This window comes from Blennius ocellaris (assembly GCF_963422515.1).
Source record: "Blennius ocellaris genome assembly, contig: SCAFFOLD_215, whole genome shotgun sequence".
In the NCBI taxonomy this organism is placed as follows: Eukaryota; Metazoa; Chordata; class Actinopteri; order Blenniiformes; family Blenniidae; genus Blennius; species Blennius ocellaris.
Genome location: NW_027661877.1, coordinates 42,979 through 60,664, shown reverse-complemented (window position 1 = coordinate 60,664; position 17,686 = coordinate 42,979). Strand labels below are relative to the sequence as shown.

Here is a 17,686-nt window from a genome sequence, read left to right as displayed (position 1 = left end):
GAGGCGGGGCAGCCAATAGGGAGGCGGGGCAGCCAGTCTGTAGACATGTTTGAGTGAGAAAAACAGCTGGAGACTGAGAGAGCCGGCTCTCAGAGAGCATCTCCATGGTGACGGGGAGGTTGAAAGGGCAGTCCTCCATGGTGACGGGGAAGCTGACTGTGGGAGAGAGCGTCTCCATGGCGACGGCGAGGCTGAAGTGACAGAGGACGATGAGGCTGACCGGACAGAGACTGTCTTCAACTGTGACAGGGAAGCTGACTGTGGAGCGTCACCATGGCGACGGCGAGGCTGACTGTGGAGACGGCGTCTCCATGGTGACGGGGGTTAGAGAGTGTTTCATTAGCAGTCCTGTCAGGTGAAGCTTCTTTAAGTCAAGGACGAAGCAGACGGAGCAAACAAACCCAGCAGGAGTGGGCGCACACACACACACACACACACACACACACACACACACACACACACACACACACACACACACACACACACACACACACACACACACAACCAATAAACTATAAACTTAAGAAAAATGGTTGTTTGTTCGTGCTTCTTGCGTCATTTTGCTTTGTGGAGAATATGAATTTCCTGTGTGTGTGTGTGTTGTGTGTGTGTGTGTGTGTGTGTGTGTGTGTGGTGTGTGTGTGTGTGTGTGTGTGTGTGTGTGTGTGTGTGTGTGTGTGGTGTGTGTGTGTGTGTGTGTGTGTGTGTGTGTGTGTGTGTGTCACAGACAAAGACCGGGATCTATCTGATGCAGGAGGGGAACGAGGAGCCCTTTAACATTCGGCTTCACCTGGCCAGAGACATTCTGACCATTCAGGAACAAGATGTCATCTGTGTGTCGGGAGAACCTTTCTATTGCAGTGTAGGTGACACACACACACACACACACACACACACACACACACACACACACACACACACACACACACACACACACACACACACACACACACACACACACACACACACACACACACACACACACACACACCCTGGACGGAAAGGTGGATGGTATCCAGTTACAATCGCAGTTGGGTTGCAGTGTAGGAGTCATTATAGGTGTAGTTCCAGTTGTAGATACGGTTGTAGTTCCAGTGTGGTCGTCAGTGTAATTGTCATTGTAGATGTAGTTATGACTGTAGTTGCTGTTGGAGTTACTGTTGCAGTCTCAGTGTGGTTGGAGCTGTAATTTCAGTGTGGTTGTGGTTGTAGTTGCAGTGTGGTTGTGTTTGCTGTTGCGGCTGTAGTTGCCCTTGTGTTTGAGGCTGCAGTGGTCGTGCGGTTGGAGTTGTGGTCTGGTTGTCTTTGTAGTTGTGGCTGTAGATGCAGCGGAGTTGTTGTGTTGTTGGGGATGTAGTTGCAGCTGTGGTTGCATTGTTGTTGTTGTTGTTGTAGTTTGGTTCTAGTTGTATTAGAAACTGTAATTATGATGCAGTTGTAGTTTCAGTGTGGTTGTAGTTGTAGTATGGTTGTAGTTTCAGTGTGGTTGTAGTTTAGTTCTGGTTGTAGTTTCAGTGTGGCTGTAGTTTAGTTCTGGTTGTAGTTTCAGTGTGGTTGTAGTTTCAGTGTGGCTGTAGTTTAGTTCTGGTTGTAGTTTCAGTGTGGTTGTAGTTTGAGTGTGGCTGGAGTTTAGTTCTGTTGTAGTTTCAATGTGGTTGTAGTTTAGTTCTGTTGTAGTTTCAGTGTGGTTGTAGTTTAGTTCTGTTGTAGTTTCAGTGTGGCTGGAGTTTAGTTCTGTTGTAGTTTCAATGTGGTTGTAGTTTAGTTCTGTTGTAGTTTCAGTGTGGTTGTAGTTGTAGTATGGTTGTAGTTTCAGTGTGGTTGTAGTTTAGTTCTGGTTGTAGTTTCAGTGTGGCTGTAGTTTAGTTCTGGTTGTAGTTTCAGTGTGGTTGTAGTTTCAGTGTGGCTGGAGTTTAGTTCTGTTGTAGTTTCAATGTGGTTGTAGTTTAGTTCTGGTTGTAGTTTCAGTGTGGCTGTAGTTTAGTTCTGGTTGTAGTTTCAGTGTGGCTGTAGTTTAGTTCTGGTTGTAGTTTCAGTGTGGTTGTAGTTTCAGTGTGGCTGTAGTTTAGTTCTGGTTGTAGTTTCAGTGTGGTTGTAGTTTGAGTGTGGCTGGAGTTTAGTTCTGTTGTAGTTTCAATGTGGTTGTAGTTTAGTTCTGTTGTAGTTTCAGTGTGGTTGTAGTTTAGTTCTGTTGTAGTTTCAGTGTGGCTGGAGTTTAGTTCTGTTGTAGTTTCAGTGTGGCTGTAGTTTAGTTCTGGTTGTAGTTTCAGTGTGGCTGTAGTTTAGTTCTGGTTGTAGTTTCAGTGTGGTTGTAGTTTCAGTGTGGCTGTAGTTTAGTTCTGGTTGTAGTTTCAGTGTGGTTGTAGTTTCAGTGTGGCTGGAGTTTAGTTCTGTTGTAGTTTCAGTGTGGTTGTAGTTTAGTTCTGTTGTAGTTTCAGTGTGGTTGTAGTTTAGTTCTGGTTGTAGTTTCAGTGTGGCTGTAGTTTAGTTCTGGTTGTAGTTTCAGTGTGGTTGTAGTTTCAGTGTGGCTGTAGTTTAGTTCTGGTTGTAGTTTCAGTGTGGTTGTAGTTTCAGTGTGGCTGGAGTTTAGTTCTGTTGTAGTTTCAGTGTGGTTGTAGTTTAGTTCTGTTGTAGTTTCAGTGTGGCTGGAGTTTAGTTCTGTTGTAGTTTCAATGTGGTTGTAGTTTAGTTCTGTTGTAGTTTCAGTGTGGTTGTAGTTTAGTTCTGTTGTAGTTTCAGTGTGGCTGGAGTTTAGTTCCGGTTGTAGTTTCAGTGTGGTTGTAGTTTAGTTCTGTTGTAGTTTCAGTGTGGTTGTAGTTTAGTTCTGTTGTAGTTTCAGTGTGGTTGTAGTTTAGTTCTGTTGTAGTTTCAGTGTGGTTGTAGTTTAGTTCCGGTTGTAGTTTCAGTGTGGTTGTAGTTTAGTTCTGTTGTAGTTTCAGTGTGGTTGTAGTTTAGTTCTGTTGTAGTTTCAGTGTATTTGCGGTGTAGTGATTCTGTCTGTCTCCAGGAGCGCACTGTGACGATCCGCCGCCAGACGATTGGAGGCTTCGGCTTAAGCATCAAGGTGAACCATAAGCTCCTCCTCCTCCTGTGATTGGCTCCTCCTCCTCCTTTGTTTGGCCCCTCCTCTTCCCTTGCTTGGCCCCTCCTCCTCCTCCTATGATTGGCTCCTCCTCCTCCTTTGTTTGGCCCCTCCTCTTCCCTTGCTTGGCCCCTCCTCCTCCTCCTATGATTGGCTCCTCCTCTTCCCTTGCTTGGACCCTCCTCCTCCTGTGATTGGCCCCTCCCCCTTCTCCTCCTCCTATGATTGGCCCCTCCTCCTCCTTTGTTTGGCCCCACCTCCTCCTCCTCCTTATTTTGGCCCCTCCTCCTCCTATGATTGGCTCCTCCTCTTCCCTTGCTTAGCCCCTCCTCCTCCTCCTCCTCCTCCTGTGATTGGTGAGTGGAGCTGCAGCTCTGTAATCAACCTGGTTTGTTTCAGGGAGGAGCCGAACACAAAATCCCTGTCGTCATTTCCAAAATATCCAAAGAACAAAAAGGTACGAAGCTCCGTCGTGAGACGTCTGCCACGCCGCCGCCGCGCCGCCGCGCTCGGTACCTTGCTAACGTGACGCTTGTTCTTCCAGCGGAACTCTCGGGACTGCTTTTCATCGGGGACGCCATACTCCAGGTAAAATGTCCTCGTGTCTCACTTCTGTGGTCTTGGAGGACGAGTCCAGCAGACGACCTGACGGAGAGGTGGAGAGGTGGAGGGGTGGGGAGGTGGAGAGGTGGAGAGGTGGAGGGGTGGGGAGGTGGAGAGGTGGGGAGGTAGAGAGGTGGAGAGTAGATAGGTAGAGAGGTAGAGAGGTGGAGGTGGGGAGAGTGGAGAGTGGAGAGGTGGACAGGTGACAGGTGGAGGTGGAAAGGTGGAGAGTGGAGAGGTGGAGAGGTGGGGAGTGTAGGGGGGGAGAGGTGGGGAGTGGAGAGTGGAGAGGTGGGGAGTGGAGAGTGGAGAGGTGGAGGTGGAAAGGTGGAGAGTGGAGAGGTGGAGAGGTGGGGAGTGTAGGGGGGGAGAGGTGGGGAGTGGAGAGTGGAGAGGTGGAGAGTGGACAGGTGGAGAGGTGGAGAGGTGGAGAGTGGAGAGGTGCAGAGGTCGAGAGGTGGAGAGTAGAGAGGTGCAGAGGTGGAGAGTAGAGAGGTGGAGAGGTGCAGAGGTGGAGAGGTGCAGAGGTGGAGAGGTGGAGAGTGGAGAGTGGACAGGTGGAGGGGTGGAGAGTGGACAGGTGGAGAGGTGGAGAGTGGACAGGTGGAGAGGTGGAGAGGTGGACAGGTGGAGAGGTGGAGGGGTGGAGAGGTGCAGAGGTGGAGAGGTGCAGAGGTGGAGAGGTGGAGAGTGGACAGGTGGAGGGGTGGAGAGGTGCAGAGGTGGAGAGGTGCAGAGGTGGACAGGTGGAGAGTGGACAGGTGGAGAGGTGGAGGGGTGGAGGGTGGAGAGTGGAGAGGTGGAGGGGTGGACAGGTGGAGGGGTGGAGGGTGGAGAGTGGAGAGGTGGAGGGGTGGACAGGTGGAGTCGCGGTCAGATCGTCTGTTTGACGTCGACGTCGCTGCTCTTGTTTGCAGATAAACGGAATCAACGTGAGAAGCTATCGGCACGAGGAGGTGGTAAGAGCAGCTGATCTCCTCCGTCACTCCTTCACTCCTTCACTCCTTCACTCCTTCACACTCATTTAACCATGATGCAACCGTGAGAACTACACCTGTAACAGCAGCACCACCCGCCATGATGGAGGTGCTTCAGCAGCAGCGCTGTAGCTTCACCACACTGGGTTCCTGCACATCCCACAGATGCTCTTTGGCTGGAGGCCATGCTAACGCTATGCTAACACCATGCTAACGCTATGCTAACACCATGCTAATGCTACACAAACACCATGCTAACGCTACACTAACACCATGCTAACGCCTCACACTGGTTGTTGTGTTGGACGAACCTCCGCCGTCTTGGAGCCGCCGAGTCAAATAGTTCTGGACTGAACCAGGCCCAACTGATTTATAGACCCCTGTCCTGGACTAACCCCTGTCCTGGACTAACCCCTGTCCTAGACTAACACCTGTCCTGGACTAAAACCTGTCCTGGACTAACCCCTGTCCTAGACTAACCCCTTTCCTAGACTAACCCCTGTCCTAGACTAACCCCTGTCCTGGACTAAAACCTGTCCTGGACAAACCCCTGTCGTAGACTAACCCCTGTCCTAGACTAACCCCTGTCCTGGACAAACCCCTGTCCTAGACTAACCCCTGTCCTAGACTAACCCCTGTCCTGGACTAAAACCTGTCCTGGACTAAAACCTGTCCTGGACTAAAACCTGTCCTGGACAAACCCCTGTCCTGGACTAACCCCTGTCCTGGACAAACCCCTGTCCTAGACTAACCCCTGTCCTAGACTAACCCCTGTCCTGGACTAAAACCTGTCCTGGACTAAAACCTGTCCTGGACTAACCCCTGTCCTGGACTAACCCCTGTCCTGGACAAACCCCTGTTCTGGACAAACCCCTGTCCTAGACTAACCCCTGTCCTGGACTAAAACCTGTCCTGGACTAAACCGGGTTAAGATCAGGTTAAACTCGATCTCTTGTGTTTCAGGTTCAGGTTCTGAGAAACGCAGGAGAGGAAGTCACTCTGACGGTGTCGTTCCTCAAGAAAACTCCAGCTTTCCTCAAACTACCGCTGTGTGAAGACTGTATCTGTGAGACACGCCGATTGATTGATTGATTGATTGATTGATTGATTGATTGATTGATTGGTTGACTGACATTGAAACTAACACTTTGGTTTGGTCAGGTGTTCTCAGTGACCAGAGCAGTGGAACGTCGTCTCCACTGTGTGACAGTGGGCTTCACCTCAACTTCCACCCCAACAACACGGTAAGCCCCGCCTCCCTGCAGGAGTCCCCCTGGTCCTCTTGAGTCCCCCTGGTCATCCTGAGTCCCCCTGGTCACCTTGAGTCCCCCGGGTTATCCTGAGTCCCCCTGGTCTTCTTGAGTCCCCCCTGGTCATCCTGAGTCCCCCTGGTCCTCTTGAGTCCCCCTGGTCATCCTGAGTCCCCCTGGTCCTCTTGAGTCCCCCTGGTTATCTTGAGTCCCCCTGGTCCTCTTGAGTCCCCCTGGTCATCCTGAGTCCCCTGGTCCTCTTGAGTCCCCCTGGTCCTCTTGAGTCCCCTGGTCATCCTGAGTCCCCCTGGTCATCTTGAGTCCCCCTGGTTATCTTGAGTCCCCTTGGTCATCTTGAGTCCCCCTGGTCATCCTGAGTCCCCCGGGTCCTCTTGAGTCCCCCAGTCCCCCTGGTCCTCTTGAGTCCCCCCGGTCACACTAACATGATATTATCTCCGTACTAGCATTATTATACTAGCAGCAGCATTAGCATCATTAGCACCATCATTGTGGGACGTGTCTTCCTGTTCCTCCCCATGTGTGACGTGTCTTCCCGTCGTCCCCCCCCCCCCCCCCCCCCACCCCACCCCCACCCCCAGGACAGCCTGTCCTGCTCGTCCTGGCCCACGTCCCCTGGGCTGCGTTGGGAGAAGCGATGGGTGGACCTGCGTCTGCTGCCGCTGCTGCACTCGCGCCTGTCGCAGTACGAGACGGACTCCGAGTCCTGCAGGTGAGTCCCGATGTCCTCGTGTCCAGAGGACAGGTGAGTCCTGATGTCCCTCGTGTCCAGAGGACAGGTGAGTCCTGATGTCCCTTGTGTCCAGAGGACAGGTGAGTCCTGATGTCCTCGTATCTAGAGGACAGGTGAGTCCTGATGTCCCTCGTGTCCAGAGGACAGGTGGGTCCTGATGTCCTCGTGTCCAGAGGACAGGTGAGTCCTGATGTCCTCGTGTCTAGAGGACAGGTGAGTCCTGATGTCCTAGTGTCTAGAGGACAGGTGAGTCCTGATGTCCTCGTGTCCAGAGGACAGGTGAGTCCTGATGTCCCTCGTGTCTAGAGGACAGGTGAGTCCTGATGTCCCTCGTGTCCAGAGGACAGGTGAGTCCTGATGTCCTAGTGTCTAGAGGACAGGTGAGTCCTGATGTCCTCGTGTCCAGAGGACAGGTGAGTCCTGATGCGATTATCTCAGACAGGAAGTCTGAAGCAGTTTGCTGAAAGCTGATTGGTTGTCAGAGACAGGAAGACTCTGGTAATGAATGGAGAGTAAAATTAACCATCTCATACTAAAAATGTGGAATCATGAAAAATATGTGATGCCATGATGATGAAACTCAGTGAAATTAAATTAATTTGTAAACAGTTTCAAAAGGATTGAACTCACCTGGTCGGATGCTTTGTGAATTGCTTTGATCTTTGTAAGATTCTTTTTTAAGACTGACGTCACAAAGAGCTGCATTTCGCAACAACGTTTCTCGTGACGTTAAATAAAGTGTCGTTTCCACGGCAACAGCAGCAGACACACTGTGGTTAGTCTGCCGGGCCACAGGGGGGCGCTGTGGCGGGTTTTAGACATGAAAGCACACAGACGTGTGCACAGAGAACAAAACGCTATAAAGAAAAGAGAGAGAAGCGACGTTCTAGTGACTGATGAGGAACCAGAGGCTCTCGGGGAGAAAAACAAGCGCCAGTCAAACCGCTACAGGTCGGCCATGTTGGTTTACTGGAGCGGGACGGCTGGTCACCATGGCGGTGAGCAGCGACAGGCTCCGCCTCTTCCGGACCGTGGAGGTGAGCAGCAACAGGCTCCGCCTCCTCTGGACCGTGGAGGTGAGCAGCGACAGGCTCCGCCTCCTCCGGACCGTGGAGGTGAGCAGCGACAGGCTCCGCCTCCTCTGGACCGTGGAGGTGAGCAGCGACAGGCTCCGCCTCCTCTGGACCGTGGAGGTGAGCAGCGACAGGCTCCGCCTCCTCTGGACAATGGAAATGAGAAGTTCAGGGATCAGCGGATCAGAACACCGTTGTCGTGGAAACTGACACCCAGAAGTGAATCAAGGTTTTCCATCGGTTCTGGTCGTCATGTGAACCGGGTCGGTTCTGTTGGTTGTGTTCCAGGAGGAAGTCCTTCCAGCTGGTGGCGGTGGACGGGGTCTGTAGTGGACTGATCCAGTTCACTGCTGCTGACGACTGTTTGGACTGGATCCAGGCCGTCGCCGGGAACATCTGCAGCCTGACCCGGCAGAATGTGAGTTCTGACCACAGTTCTGAGGTTCTGACCACAAAGTCCTGACCACAGTCCTGATGTTCTGACCACAAAGTTCTGAGGTTCTGATCACAGTTCTGAGGTTCTGACCACAAAATTCTGAGGTTCTGACTACAGTTGTGAGGTTCTGACTACAGTTGTGAGGGTCTGACCACAACGTTCTGAGGTTCTGACCACAAAGTTCTGAGGTTCTGACCACAGTTCTGAGGTTCTGACCACAAAGTTCTGAGGTTATGACTACAGTTCTGAGGTTCTGACCACAAAGTTCTGCGGTTCTGACCACAGCTGTGAGGTTCTGACCAAAGTTCTGAGGTTCTGACTACAGTTGTGAGGTTCTGACCAAAGTTCTGAGGTTCTGACCACAAAGTTCTGAGGTTCTGACCACAGCTGTGAGGTTCTGACCAAAGTTCTGAGGTTCTGACTACAGTTGTGAGGTTCTGACCACGAAGTTCTGACCCCAGTTCTGAGGTTCTGACCACAAAGTTCTGACCACAGTCCTGAGGTTCTGACTACAAAGTTCTGAGGTTCTGACTACAAAGTTCTGAGGTTCTGGTTCTCATTTTAATTTGAAATCTGTACTTCCTGTACGAGACTCTTCTTCTGTGGTTTCAGCTCAGTGACGATGTTTTTTAATTTCACAGGTGAAGAAGATCAACCGGAACTTCCCAGTAAACCAGCAGGTGAGAGCAGCTCCACCTCCCCCACTGCTCCACCTCAGAGCAGCTCCACCTCCCCCACTGCTCCACCCTCAGAGCAGCTCTACCTCCCCCACTGCTCCACCCTCAGAGCAGCTCCACCTCCCCCACTGCTCCGCCCTCAGAGCAGCTCTACCTCCCCACTGCTCCGCCCTCAGAGCAGCTCCACCTCCCCCACTGCTCCGCCCTCAGAGCAGCTCTACCTCCCCCACTGCTTCACCCTCAGAGTAGCTCCACCCTGCAGAGTAGCTCCACCCTCCCCTGTGTGCTCCACCCTCACCTGTGTGCTCCACCCTCCCCTGTGTGCTGCAGATTGTCTACATGGGCTGGGTGGAGGAGAAGGAGCAGGACTCCGTCCAGGACCGGATGTACTCTCCAAAGTTCCTGGCTCTCGAGGCTCCTTCCTCTTCAAGTTCTCCGCTCCACCCGTGAGTGTTGGTCTCTGTGGGACTGGACCAGGACTGGACCAGGTGCTGGTCCCAGTGGGGCTGGACCAGGACTGGACCAGGTGCTGGTCTCAATTGACGATCAGAGATAGGCCCCGCCCCTCTATTGACGATCATAGACAAGCCCCGCCCCTCTATTGACGATCACAGATAGGCCCCTCCCCTATTTTGTCGATCACATATAGGCCCCGCCCCTATATTGACGATCATAGACAAGCCCCGCCCCTCTACTGACGATCACAGATAGGCCCCGCCCCCATATTGTCGATCACAGATAGGCCCCGCCCCTATATTGACGATCACAGATAGGCCCCGCCCCTTAACTGTTTCAATGGTTCTAAACTGGTTTCTGTTGACTGGTTTTGGTTTGAGGTCCTGAAACGTCATGTGACTGTTTAGTGAAGACGTACTCGCCAAGTACATACTCGTGTACATTCTCAGAAGTACCAAGACGGCAGAATGTATTTCTGGCCAAATGCATTATGGGTAATTTGGCTCCCCGACTCTAACCAGCCTGGTCTTGATGCGTCCCGGTTAAAGTGGGCGGAGCCGGAACGCATCCGAGTATTTCCTGCTGAGCTCGGTGAAGTGGTGAACGTGTGAACGTGTGAAGGTGTGAAGGTGTGAAGGTGTGAAGGTGTGAAGGTGTGAACGTGTGAACGTGTGAACGTGTGAAGGTGTGAAGGTGTGAACGTGTGAACGTGTGAACGTGTGAACGTGTGAAGGTGTGAAGGTGTGAAGGTGTGAAGGTGTGAAGGTGTGAACGTGTGAACGTGTGAAGGTGTGAAGGTGTGAACGTGTGAAGGTGTGAAGGTGTGAACGTGTGAACGTGTGAACGTGTGAAGGTGTGAAGGTGTGAAGGTGTGAAGGTGTGAACGTGTGAACGTGTGAACGTGTGAAGGTGTGAATGTGTGAACGTGTGAACGTGTGAAGGTGTGAATGTGTGAATGTGTGAACGTGTGAACGTGTGAAGGTGTGAACGTGTGAAGGTGTGAACGTGTGAACGTGTGAAGGTGTGAAGGTGTGAATGTGTGAAGGTGTGAAGGTGTGAAGGTGTGAAGGTGTGAAGGTGTGAAGGTGTGAAGGTGTGAATGTGTGAAGGTGTGAACGTGTGAACGTAGACTCACCTGTCCCTCCCAGGTGACGACGTGGGACTGGACCCGGGCGGAGAAGAGCTTCACCGTCTACGAGATCATGTGCAAGATCCTCAAGGTGACGGAGCTTCAGCACCACACACACACACACACACACACGCTACGTCAACCCACAATCCGTGTGTGTGTGTGTGTGTGTGTGTGTGTGTGTGTGTGTGTGTGTGTGTGTGTGTGTGTGTGTGTGTGTGCAGGAGGGCGACCTGATGGAGCAGCGCCAGCACTGCTTCAGCGTTCAGACGGAAGGTGGAGACGACTTGTTGTTCAGTGTGGAGCTTCAGGACGAGCTGCTGATGTGGGAGAGAGGCTTCCAGATGGCCACGTACCTGGAGGTGGAGCGGCTGCAGGTGGGCGGGGCTAGAGAGCATCTTCCTCCTCTAGTCACAGTATAGAGCATCTTCCTCCTCTAGGCCACAGTATAGAGCATCTTCCTCCTCTAGTCCACAGTATAGAGCATCTTCCTCCTCTAGGCCACATTATAGAGCATCTTCCTCCTCTAGTCCACAGTATAGAGCATCTTCCTCCTCTAGGCCACATTATAGAGCATCTTCCTCTTCTAGGCCACATTATAGAGCATCTTCCTCCTCTAGTCACAGTATAGAGCATCTTCCCCCTCTAGGCCACATTATAGAGCATCTTCCTCCTCTAGGCCACATTATAGAGCATCTTCCTCCTCTAGGCCACAGTATAGAGCATCTTCCTCCTCTAGGCCACATTATAGAGCATCTTCCTCCTCTAGGCCACATTATAGAGCATCTTCCTCCTCTAGGCCACATTATAGAGCATATTCCTCCTCTAGGCCACAGTATAGAGCATCTTCCGCCTCTAGTCCACAGTATAGAGCATCTTCCTCCTCTAGTCACAGTATAGAGCATCTTCCGCCTCTAGTCCACATTATAGAGCATCTTCCTCCTCTAGGCCACAGTATAGAGCATCTTCCTCCTCTAATCCACATTATAGAGCATCTTCCTCCTCTAGTCCACAGTATAGAGCATCTTCCTCCTCTAGTCCACATTATAGAGCATCTTCCTCCTCTAACACCAGATTATAGAGCATCTTCCTCCTCTAGTCCACATTATAGAGCATCTTCCTCCTCTGACATCAGATTATAGAGCATCTTCCTCCTCTAACACCAGATTATAGAGCATCTTCCAGTACCACCAGGTGAGTTAAGCCCCTCCCCCTCCCGCAGGTGAAGACGTACGCCTGCATCATGGAGAGTCACCTGATGGGTCTCACCATCGACTTCACCTCCGGGTTCGTCTGCTTCGACGCTGCGTCCAAGGTGAGGAGGCCACGCCCACTTCTCTCACTCCTTCACTCCTCTCACTCCTCACTCCTCTCACTTCTTCACTCCTCATTCCTTCACTTCTCTCACTCCTTCACTTCTCTCACTCCTTCACTCCTCTCACTCCTTCACTCCTCACTCCTCTCACTCCTGCACTCCTCTCACTCCTTCACTCCTTAACTTCTCTCACTCCTTCACTCCTTCACTCCTCACTCCTCTCACTTCTTCACTCCTCATTCCTTCACTTCTCTCACTTCTTCACTCCTTAACTTCTCTCACTCCTTCACTCCTTCACTCCTCACTCCTCTCACTTCTTCACTCCTCATTCCTTCACTTCTCTCACTTCTTCACTCCTCATTCCTTCACTTCTCTCACTCCTTCACTTCTCTCACTCCTTCACTTCTCTCACTTCTTCACTCCTCATTCCTTCACTTCTCTCACTCCTTCACTTCTCTCACTCCTTCACTCCTCATTCCTTCACTTCTCTCACTCCTTCACTTCTCTCACTCCTTCACTCCTCATTCCTTCACTTCTCTCACTCCTTCACTTCTCTCACTCCTTCACTTCTCTCACTTCTTCACTCCTCATTCCTTCACTTCTCTCACTCCTTCACTCCTCATTCCTTCACTTCTCTCACTCCTTCACTTCTCTCACTCCTTCACTTCTCTCACTCCTTCACTTCTCTCACTCCTCACTCCTTCACTTCTCTCACTCCTTCACTCCTCCCTCCTTCACTTCTCTCACTCCTTCACTCCTCACTCCTTCACTCCTCACTCCTTCACTTCTCTCACTCCTTCACTCCTCACTCCTTCACTCCTCACTCCTTCACTTCTCTCACTCCTTCACTTCTCTCACTCCTTCACTTCTCACTCCTTCACTCCTCACTCCTTCACTTATGTCACTCCTTCACTCCTCACTCCTCCCTCCTTCACTTCTCTCACTCCTTCACTTCTCTCACTTCTTCACTCCTGATGAACGAAGGGCGACAGACAGTCTGATGAATTTTTCCAGAGTAACAGTAACTTGTAACTGTGGACGACATGTAACTGTGGACGACTTGTAACTGTGGACGACACGTAACTGTGGACGACTTGTAACTGTGGACGACATGTAACTGTGGACGACATGTAACTGTGGACGACATGTAACTGTGGACGACATGTAACTGTGGACGACACGTAACTGTGGACGACTTGTAACTGTGGACGACTTGTAACTGTGGACGACATGTAACTGTGGACGACACGTAACTGTGGACGACTTGTAGCTGTGGACGACATGTAACTGTGGACGACATGTAACTGTGGACGACTTGTAACTGTGGACGACACGTAACTGTGGACGACACGTAACTGTGGACGACTTGTAACTGTGGACGACTTGTAACTGTGGACGACATGTAACTGTGGACGACTTGTAACTGTGGACGACTTGTAACTGTGGACGACTTGTAACTGTGGACGACATGTAACTGTGGACGACACGTAACTGTGGACGACTTGTAACTGTGGACGACTTGTAACTGTGGACGACATGTAACTGTGGACGACTTGTAACTGTGGACGACACGTAACTGTGGACGACACGTAACTGTGGACGACTTGTAACTGTGGACGACATGTAACTGTGGACGACTTGTAACTGTGGACGACATGTAACTGTGGACGACGTGTAACTGTGGAAAATAACTGGCGTCACTCGGCTGCGGGTTCCTCTGCAGGCGGTTCTGTGGAGGTACAAGTTCTCTCAGCTCAAAGGTTCTTCTGACGACGGGAAGAGCAAAATCAAGTTCCTGTTCCAGAACCACGACTCCAAATCCATCGAGGCAAAGGTCAGTCAGCAGGGTGAGGAAAACAAGCGCACATGATCTGAAAGTAATGCTAGCAGTAATGCTAACAGTAATGCTAACAGTAATGCTAACCCATGTAGCTATCATCAGAGGTGGATGTTGTGGGACAGTAGTGGTGACGTGCAGTAGATGTTCTCCTGAGGTTCTCCTGAGGTTCTCCTGATGCTCCCTGTGCTTCTGTTGCAGGAGCTGGAGTTCTCCAACCTCTTCGCCGTGCTTCACTGTATTCACGCTTTCCTGGCGGCCAAAGTGGCGTGTTTGGACCCGATGTTCCTGGAGGGTGGAGGTTCCAACATGGCCGCCATCCCGCCGCTGTCTGGCCTCTCCTGCAACTCTCACACTCCCAAAGTCAAGTTCTCCACCTGACAGGTGGAGGTGCTGCTCTCACTTCATCCTGAAGGCGAACTGTGCTCCAGTGAAGCTCCAGTGAAGCTCCAGTGATGTGAAGCTCCAGTGAAGCTCCAGTGTTGTGAAGCTCCGGTGAAGTGAAGCTCCAGTGACGTGAAACTCCAGTGAAGCTCCGGTAAGGTGAAACTCCAGTGAAACTCCAGTGATGCTCCGGTGAGGTGAAACTCCAGTGAAGTGAAGCTCCAGTGACATGAAACTCCAGTGAAGCTCCAGTGAAGTGAAACTCCAGTGAGGCTCCAGTGAAACTTCAGTGAAGTGAAGCTCCAGTGACATGAAACTCCAGTGAAACTCCAGTGAAGCTCCAGTGAAGTGAAGCTCCAGTGACATGAAGCTCCAGTGAAGCTCCAGTGAAGTGAAGCTCCAGTGAAGCTCCAGTGATCACGTTCCCTCAACATTCTTTTCCATCGTTTCTACAATTTCAGTCTTTAACGTCACACGGTCTCCTCACACTGACCACAGGGAACTAAAGTACTCGAGTAACTAAAAGTTTTGTGAGAAGAAAGTATTTATTGTTACTGACCTGGAGATGAAACTATGCTGGAAGCTGTGGGGGGTCCAGATGGGGCGGGGGGGGGGGGGGGGGTCTATGCAAAGAGGGATGGACGCTTTGTACTTTACCTTCTAACAGGAAGTGGACAGTTGGACAGGAAGTGGACAGGAAGTGGACAGGTAGCGGCTTATTTTATTTTTGCTGATGTTTTTTAACAAAACGAATAAACTGTGTTTCTATCAGAATGGATCTGCTGCTTTCATCTCTGATCAATGCATGTCTGTCACGACGCGCTGAGGCTGCGACGCTCTAAAGCTGCGATGCACAAAAGCTGCAACGCTCTAAAGCTGCGACGCTCAAAAGCTGCAACGCTCTGATGCTGCGACGCTCAAATGCTGCGACGCTCAAATGCTGCGACGCTCTAAAGCTGCGATGCACAAAAGCTGCGACGCTCTAAAGCTGCAACGCTCTGATGCTGCGACGCTCTAATGCTGCGAAGCACAAAAGCTGCGACGCTCTAATGCTGCAACGCTCTGATGCTGCGATGCTCTGATGCTGTGATGCACAAAAGCTGCGACGCTCTAATGCTGCGAAGCACAAAAGCTGCAACGCTCTAAAGCTGCAACGCTCTGATGCTGCGACGCTCAAATGCTGCGATGCGCAAAAGCTGCAACGCTCTAATGCTGCGACGCTCAAATGTTGCGACGCTCTAATGCTGCGATGCACAAAAGCTGCGACGCTCTAAAGCTGCGACGCTCAAAAGCTGCAACGCTCTGATGCTGCGACGCTCAAATGCTGCGACGCTCAAATGTTGCGACGCTCTAATGCTGCGATGCACAAAAGCTGCGATGCACAAAAGCTGCGACGCTCTAAAGCTGCGACGCTCAAAAGCTGCAACGCTCTGATGCTGCGACGCTCAAATGCTGCGATGCGCAAAAGCTGCAACGCTCTAATGCTGCGACGCTCAAATGTTGCGACGCTCTAATGCTGCGATGCACAAAAGCTGCGACGCTCTAAAGCTGCGACGCTCAAAAGCTGCAACGCTCAAAAGCTGCGACGCTCAAATGCTGCGACGCTCAAATGCTGCGACGCTCAAATGCTGCGACGCTCAAATGCTGCGATGCACAAAAGCTGCGACGCTCAAAAGCTGCAACGCTCTGATGCTGCGACGCTCAAATGCTGCAACGCTCAAATGCTGCGACGCTCAAATGCTGCGACGCTCTAAAGCTGCGATGCACAAAAGCTGCGACGCTCTAAAGCTGCAACGCTCTGATGCTGCGACGCTCAAATGCTGCGACGCTCAAATGTTGCGACGCTCTAATGCTGCGATGCACAAAAGCTGCGACGCTCTAAAGCTGCGACGCTCAAAAGCTGCAACGCTCTGATGCTGCGACGCTCAAATGCTGCGATGCGCAAAAGCTGCAACGCTCTAATGCTGCGACGCTCAAATGTTGCGACGCTCTAATGCTGCGATGCACAAAAGCTGCGACGCTCTAAAGCTGCGACGCTCAAAAGCTGCAACGCTCAAAAGCTGCGACGCTCAAATGCTGCGACGCTCAAATGCTGCGACGCTCAAATGCTGCGACGCTCAAATGCTGCGATGCACAAAAGCTGCGACGCTCAAAAGCTGCAACGCTCTGATGCTGCGACGCTCAAATGCTGCAACGCTCAAATGCTGCGACGCTCAAATGCTGCGACGCTCTAAAGCTGCGATGCACAAAAGCTGCGACGCTCTAAAGCTGCAACGCTCTGATGCTGCGACGCTCAAATGCTGCGACGCTCAAATGTTGCGACGCTCTAATGCTGCGACGCTCTAAAGCTGCGACGCTCAAAAGCTGCAACGCTCTGATGCTGCGACGCTCAAATGCTGCGATGCGCAAAAGCTGCAACGCTCTAATGCTGCGACGCTCAAATGTTGCGACGCTCTAATGCTGCGATGCACAAAAGCTGCGACGCTCTAAAGCTGCGACGCTCAAAAGCTGCAACGCTCAAAAGCTGCGACGCTCAAATGCTGCGACGCTCAAATGCTGCGACGCTCAAATGCTGCGACGCTCAAATGCTGCGACGCACAAAAGCTGCGACGCTCTAAAGCTGCGACGCTCAAAAGCTGCAACGCTCTGATGCTGCGACGCTCAAATGCTGCGACGCTCAAATGCTGCGACGCTCTAAAGCTGCGATGCACAAAAGCTGCGACGCTCTAAAGCTGCGATGCACAAAAGCTGCGACGCTCTAAAGCTGCAACGCTCTGATGCTGCGACGCTCTAATGCTGCGAAGCACAAAAGCTGCGACGCTCTAAAGCTGCAACGCTCTGATGCTGCGATGCTCTGATGCTGTGATGCACAAAAGCTGCGACGCTCTAATGCTGCGAAGCACAAAAGCTGCGACGCTCTAAAGCTGCAACGCTCTGATGCTGCGACGCTCAAATGCTGCGATGCGCAAAAGCTGCAACGCTCTAATGCTGCGACGCTCAAATGTTGCGACGCTCTAATGCTGCGATGCACAAAAGCTGCGACGCTCTAAAGCTGCGACGCTCAAATGCTGCGACGCTCAAATGTTGCGACGCTCTGATGCGGCTCTGGCGCCGTGCAGCATCAGAGCTCCCGGAGCGTCCCTGGTCGCGGCTCCAGGACCCTGGAGGACCTTGAACCTTCTTCCAGGTTGTCATTGAGCAGAAACACTCAGATTGTGATCTTTTATTTTGTGACAAACTTTTACAGAGAAGAAACACGTTTCCAGAGTGAAGAGCACGGGGGGGGGGGGGGGTGGGGGGGGGGGGGGAGTCCCGGTGCCCCGGGCCGGTCCAGTCCCTCGGGTCAGGACGGGGGGGCGTGCACGTGCACGTGCACGTGCACAGCAGTGCTGGGTTGGATGTGATCAGCCTGTCGTCACATTAACGCGTCGGGGAAAAGATTTCTTTGTTCCCTTGTTGCTCAATGAAGGTAAAAAAAAAAAAAAAACTTACAGGAAAACAATTGTTCACAACAAAAAGCACTGAAATAATTATAATTATTCTGATTTTCAAGACAAATGTTTTGTTTACAGCAGAATCGTGTGAAGCAGGAATCAATCAGTTCCAAGAGGTACAGTACAGCTAGGGGGCGCTACCACCAGAGGAACGGAAGAACACACACAAACAAACTTAAACATTCAGCTCAGTATCTAAAAACCAATGAAAACAGTTCATTC

At 51.6% G+C, this 17,686-nt stretch overlaps 1 protein-coding gene and 1 pseudogene across 2 annotated transcripts in view; one reads left to right on the top strand and one right to left on the bottom strand.

Moving 5' to 3' along the window:
* Positions 1-209: 209 nt before the first annotated feature.
* Positions 210-14,510, top strand: sntg1 (syntrophin, gamma 1; the record flags this gene model as incomplete). The annotated part of the gene is given in 18 exon segments (XM_080522194.1): positions 210-314; positions 728-862; positions 3,008-3,064; positions 3,482-3,539; positions 3,627-3,670; positions 4,603-4,644; positions 5,626-5,728; positions 5,824-5,906; positions 6,512-6,642; positions 8,025-8,154; positions 8,814-8,852; positions 9,180-9,255; positions 9,258-9,295; positions 10,454-10,525; positions 10,659-10,811; positions 11,657-11,749; positions 13,473-13,583; positions 13,788-14,510. Coding segments are annotated over 18 exon segments (1,650 nt in total). The 3' UTR covers positions 13,968-14,510.
* Positions 14,511-17,285: 2,775 nt separating this feature from the next.
* LOC308148696 (protein-L-isoaspartate O-methyltransferase domain-containing protein 1-like) overlaps positions 17,286-17,686 on the bottom strand; it is a 10,209-nt pseudogene continuing 9,808 nt past the window's right edge. The window contains exon 6 of the transcript XR_013937243.1: positions 17,286-17,686. This exon is cut by the window's right edge and continues 2,745 nt beyond it. The product of XR_013937243.1 is annotated as a protein-L-isoaspartate O-methyltransferase domain-containing protein 1-like (transcript).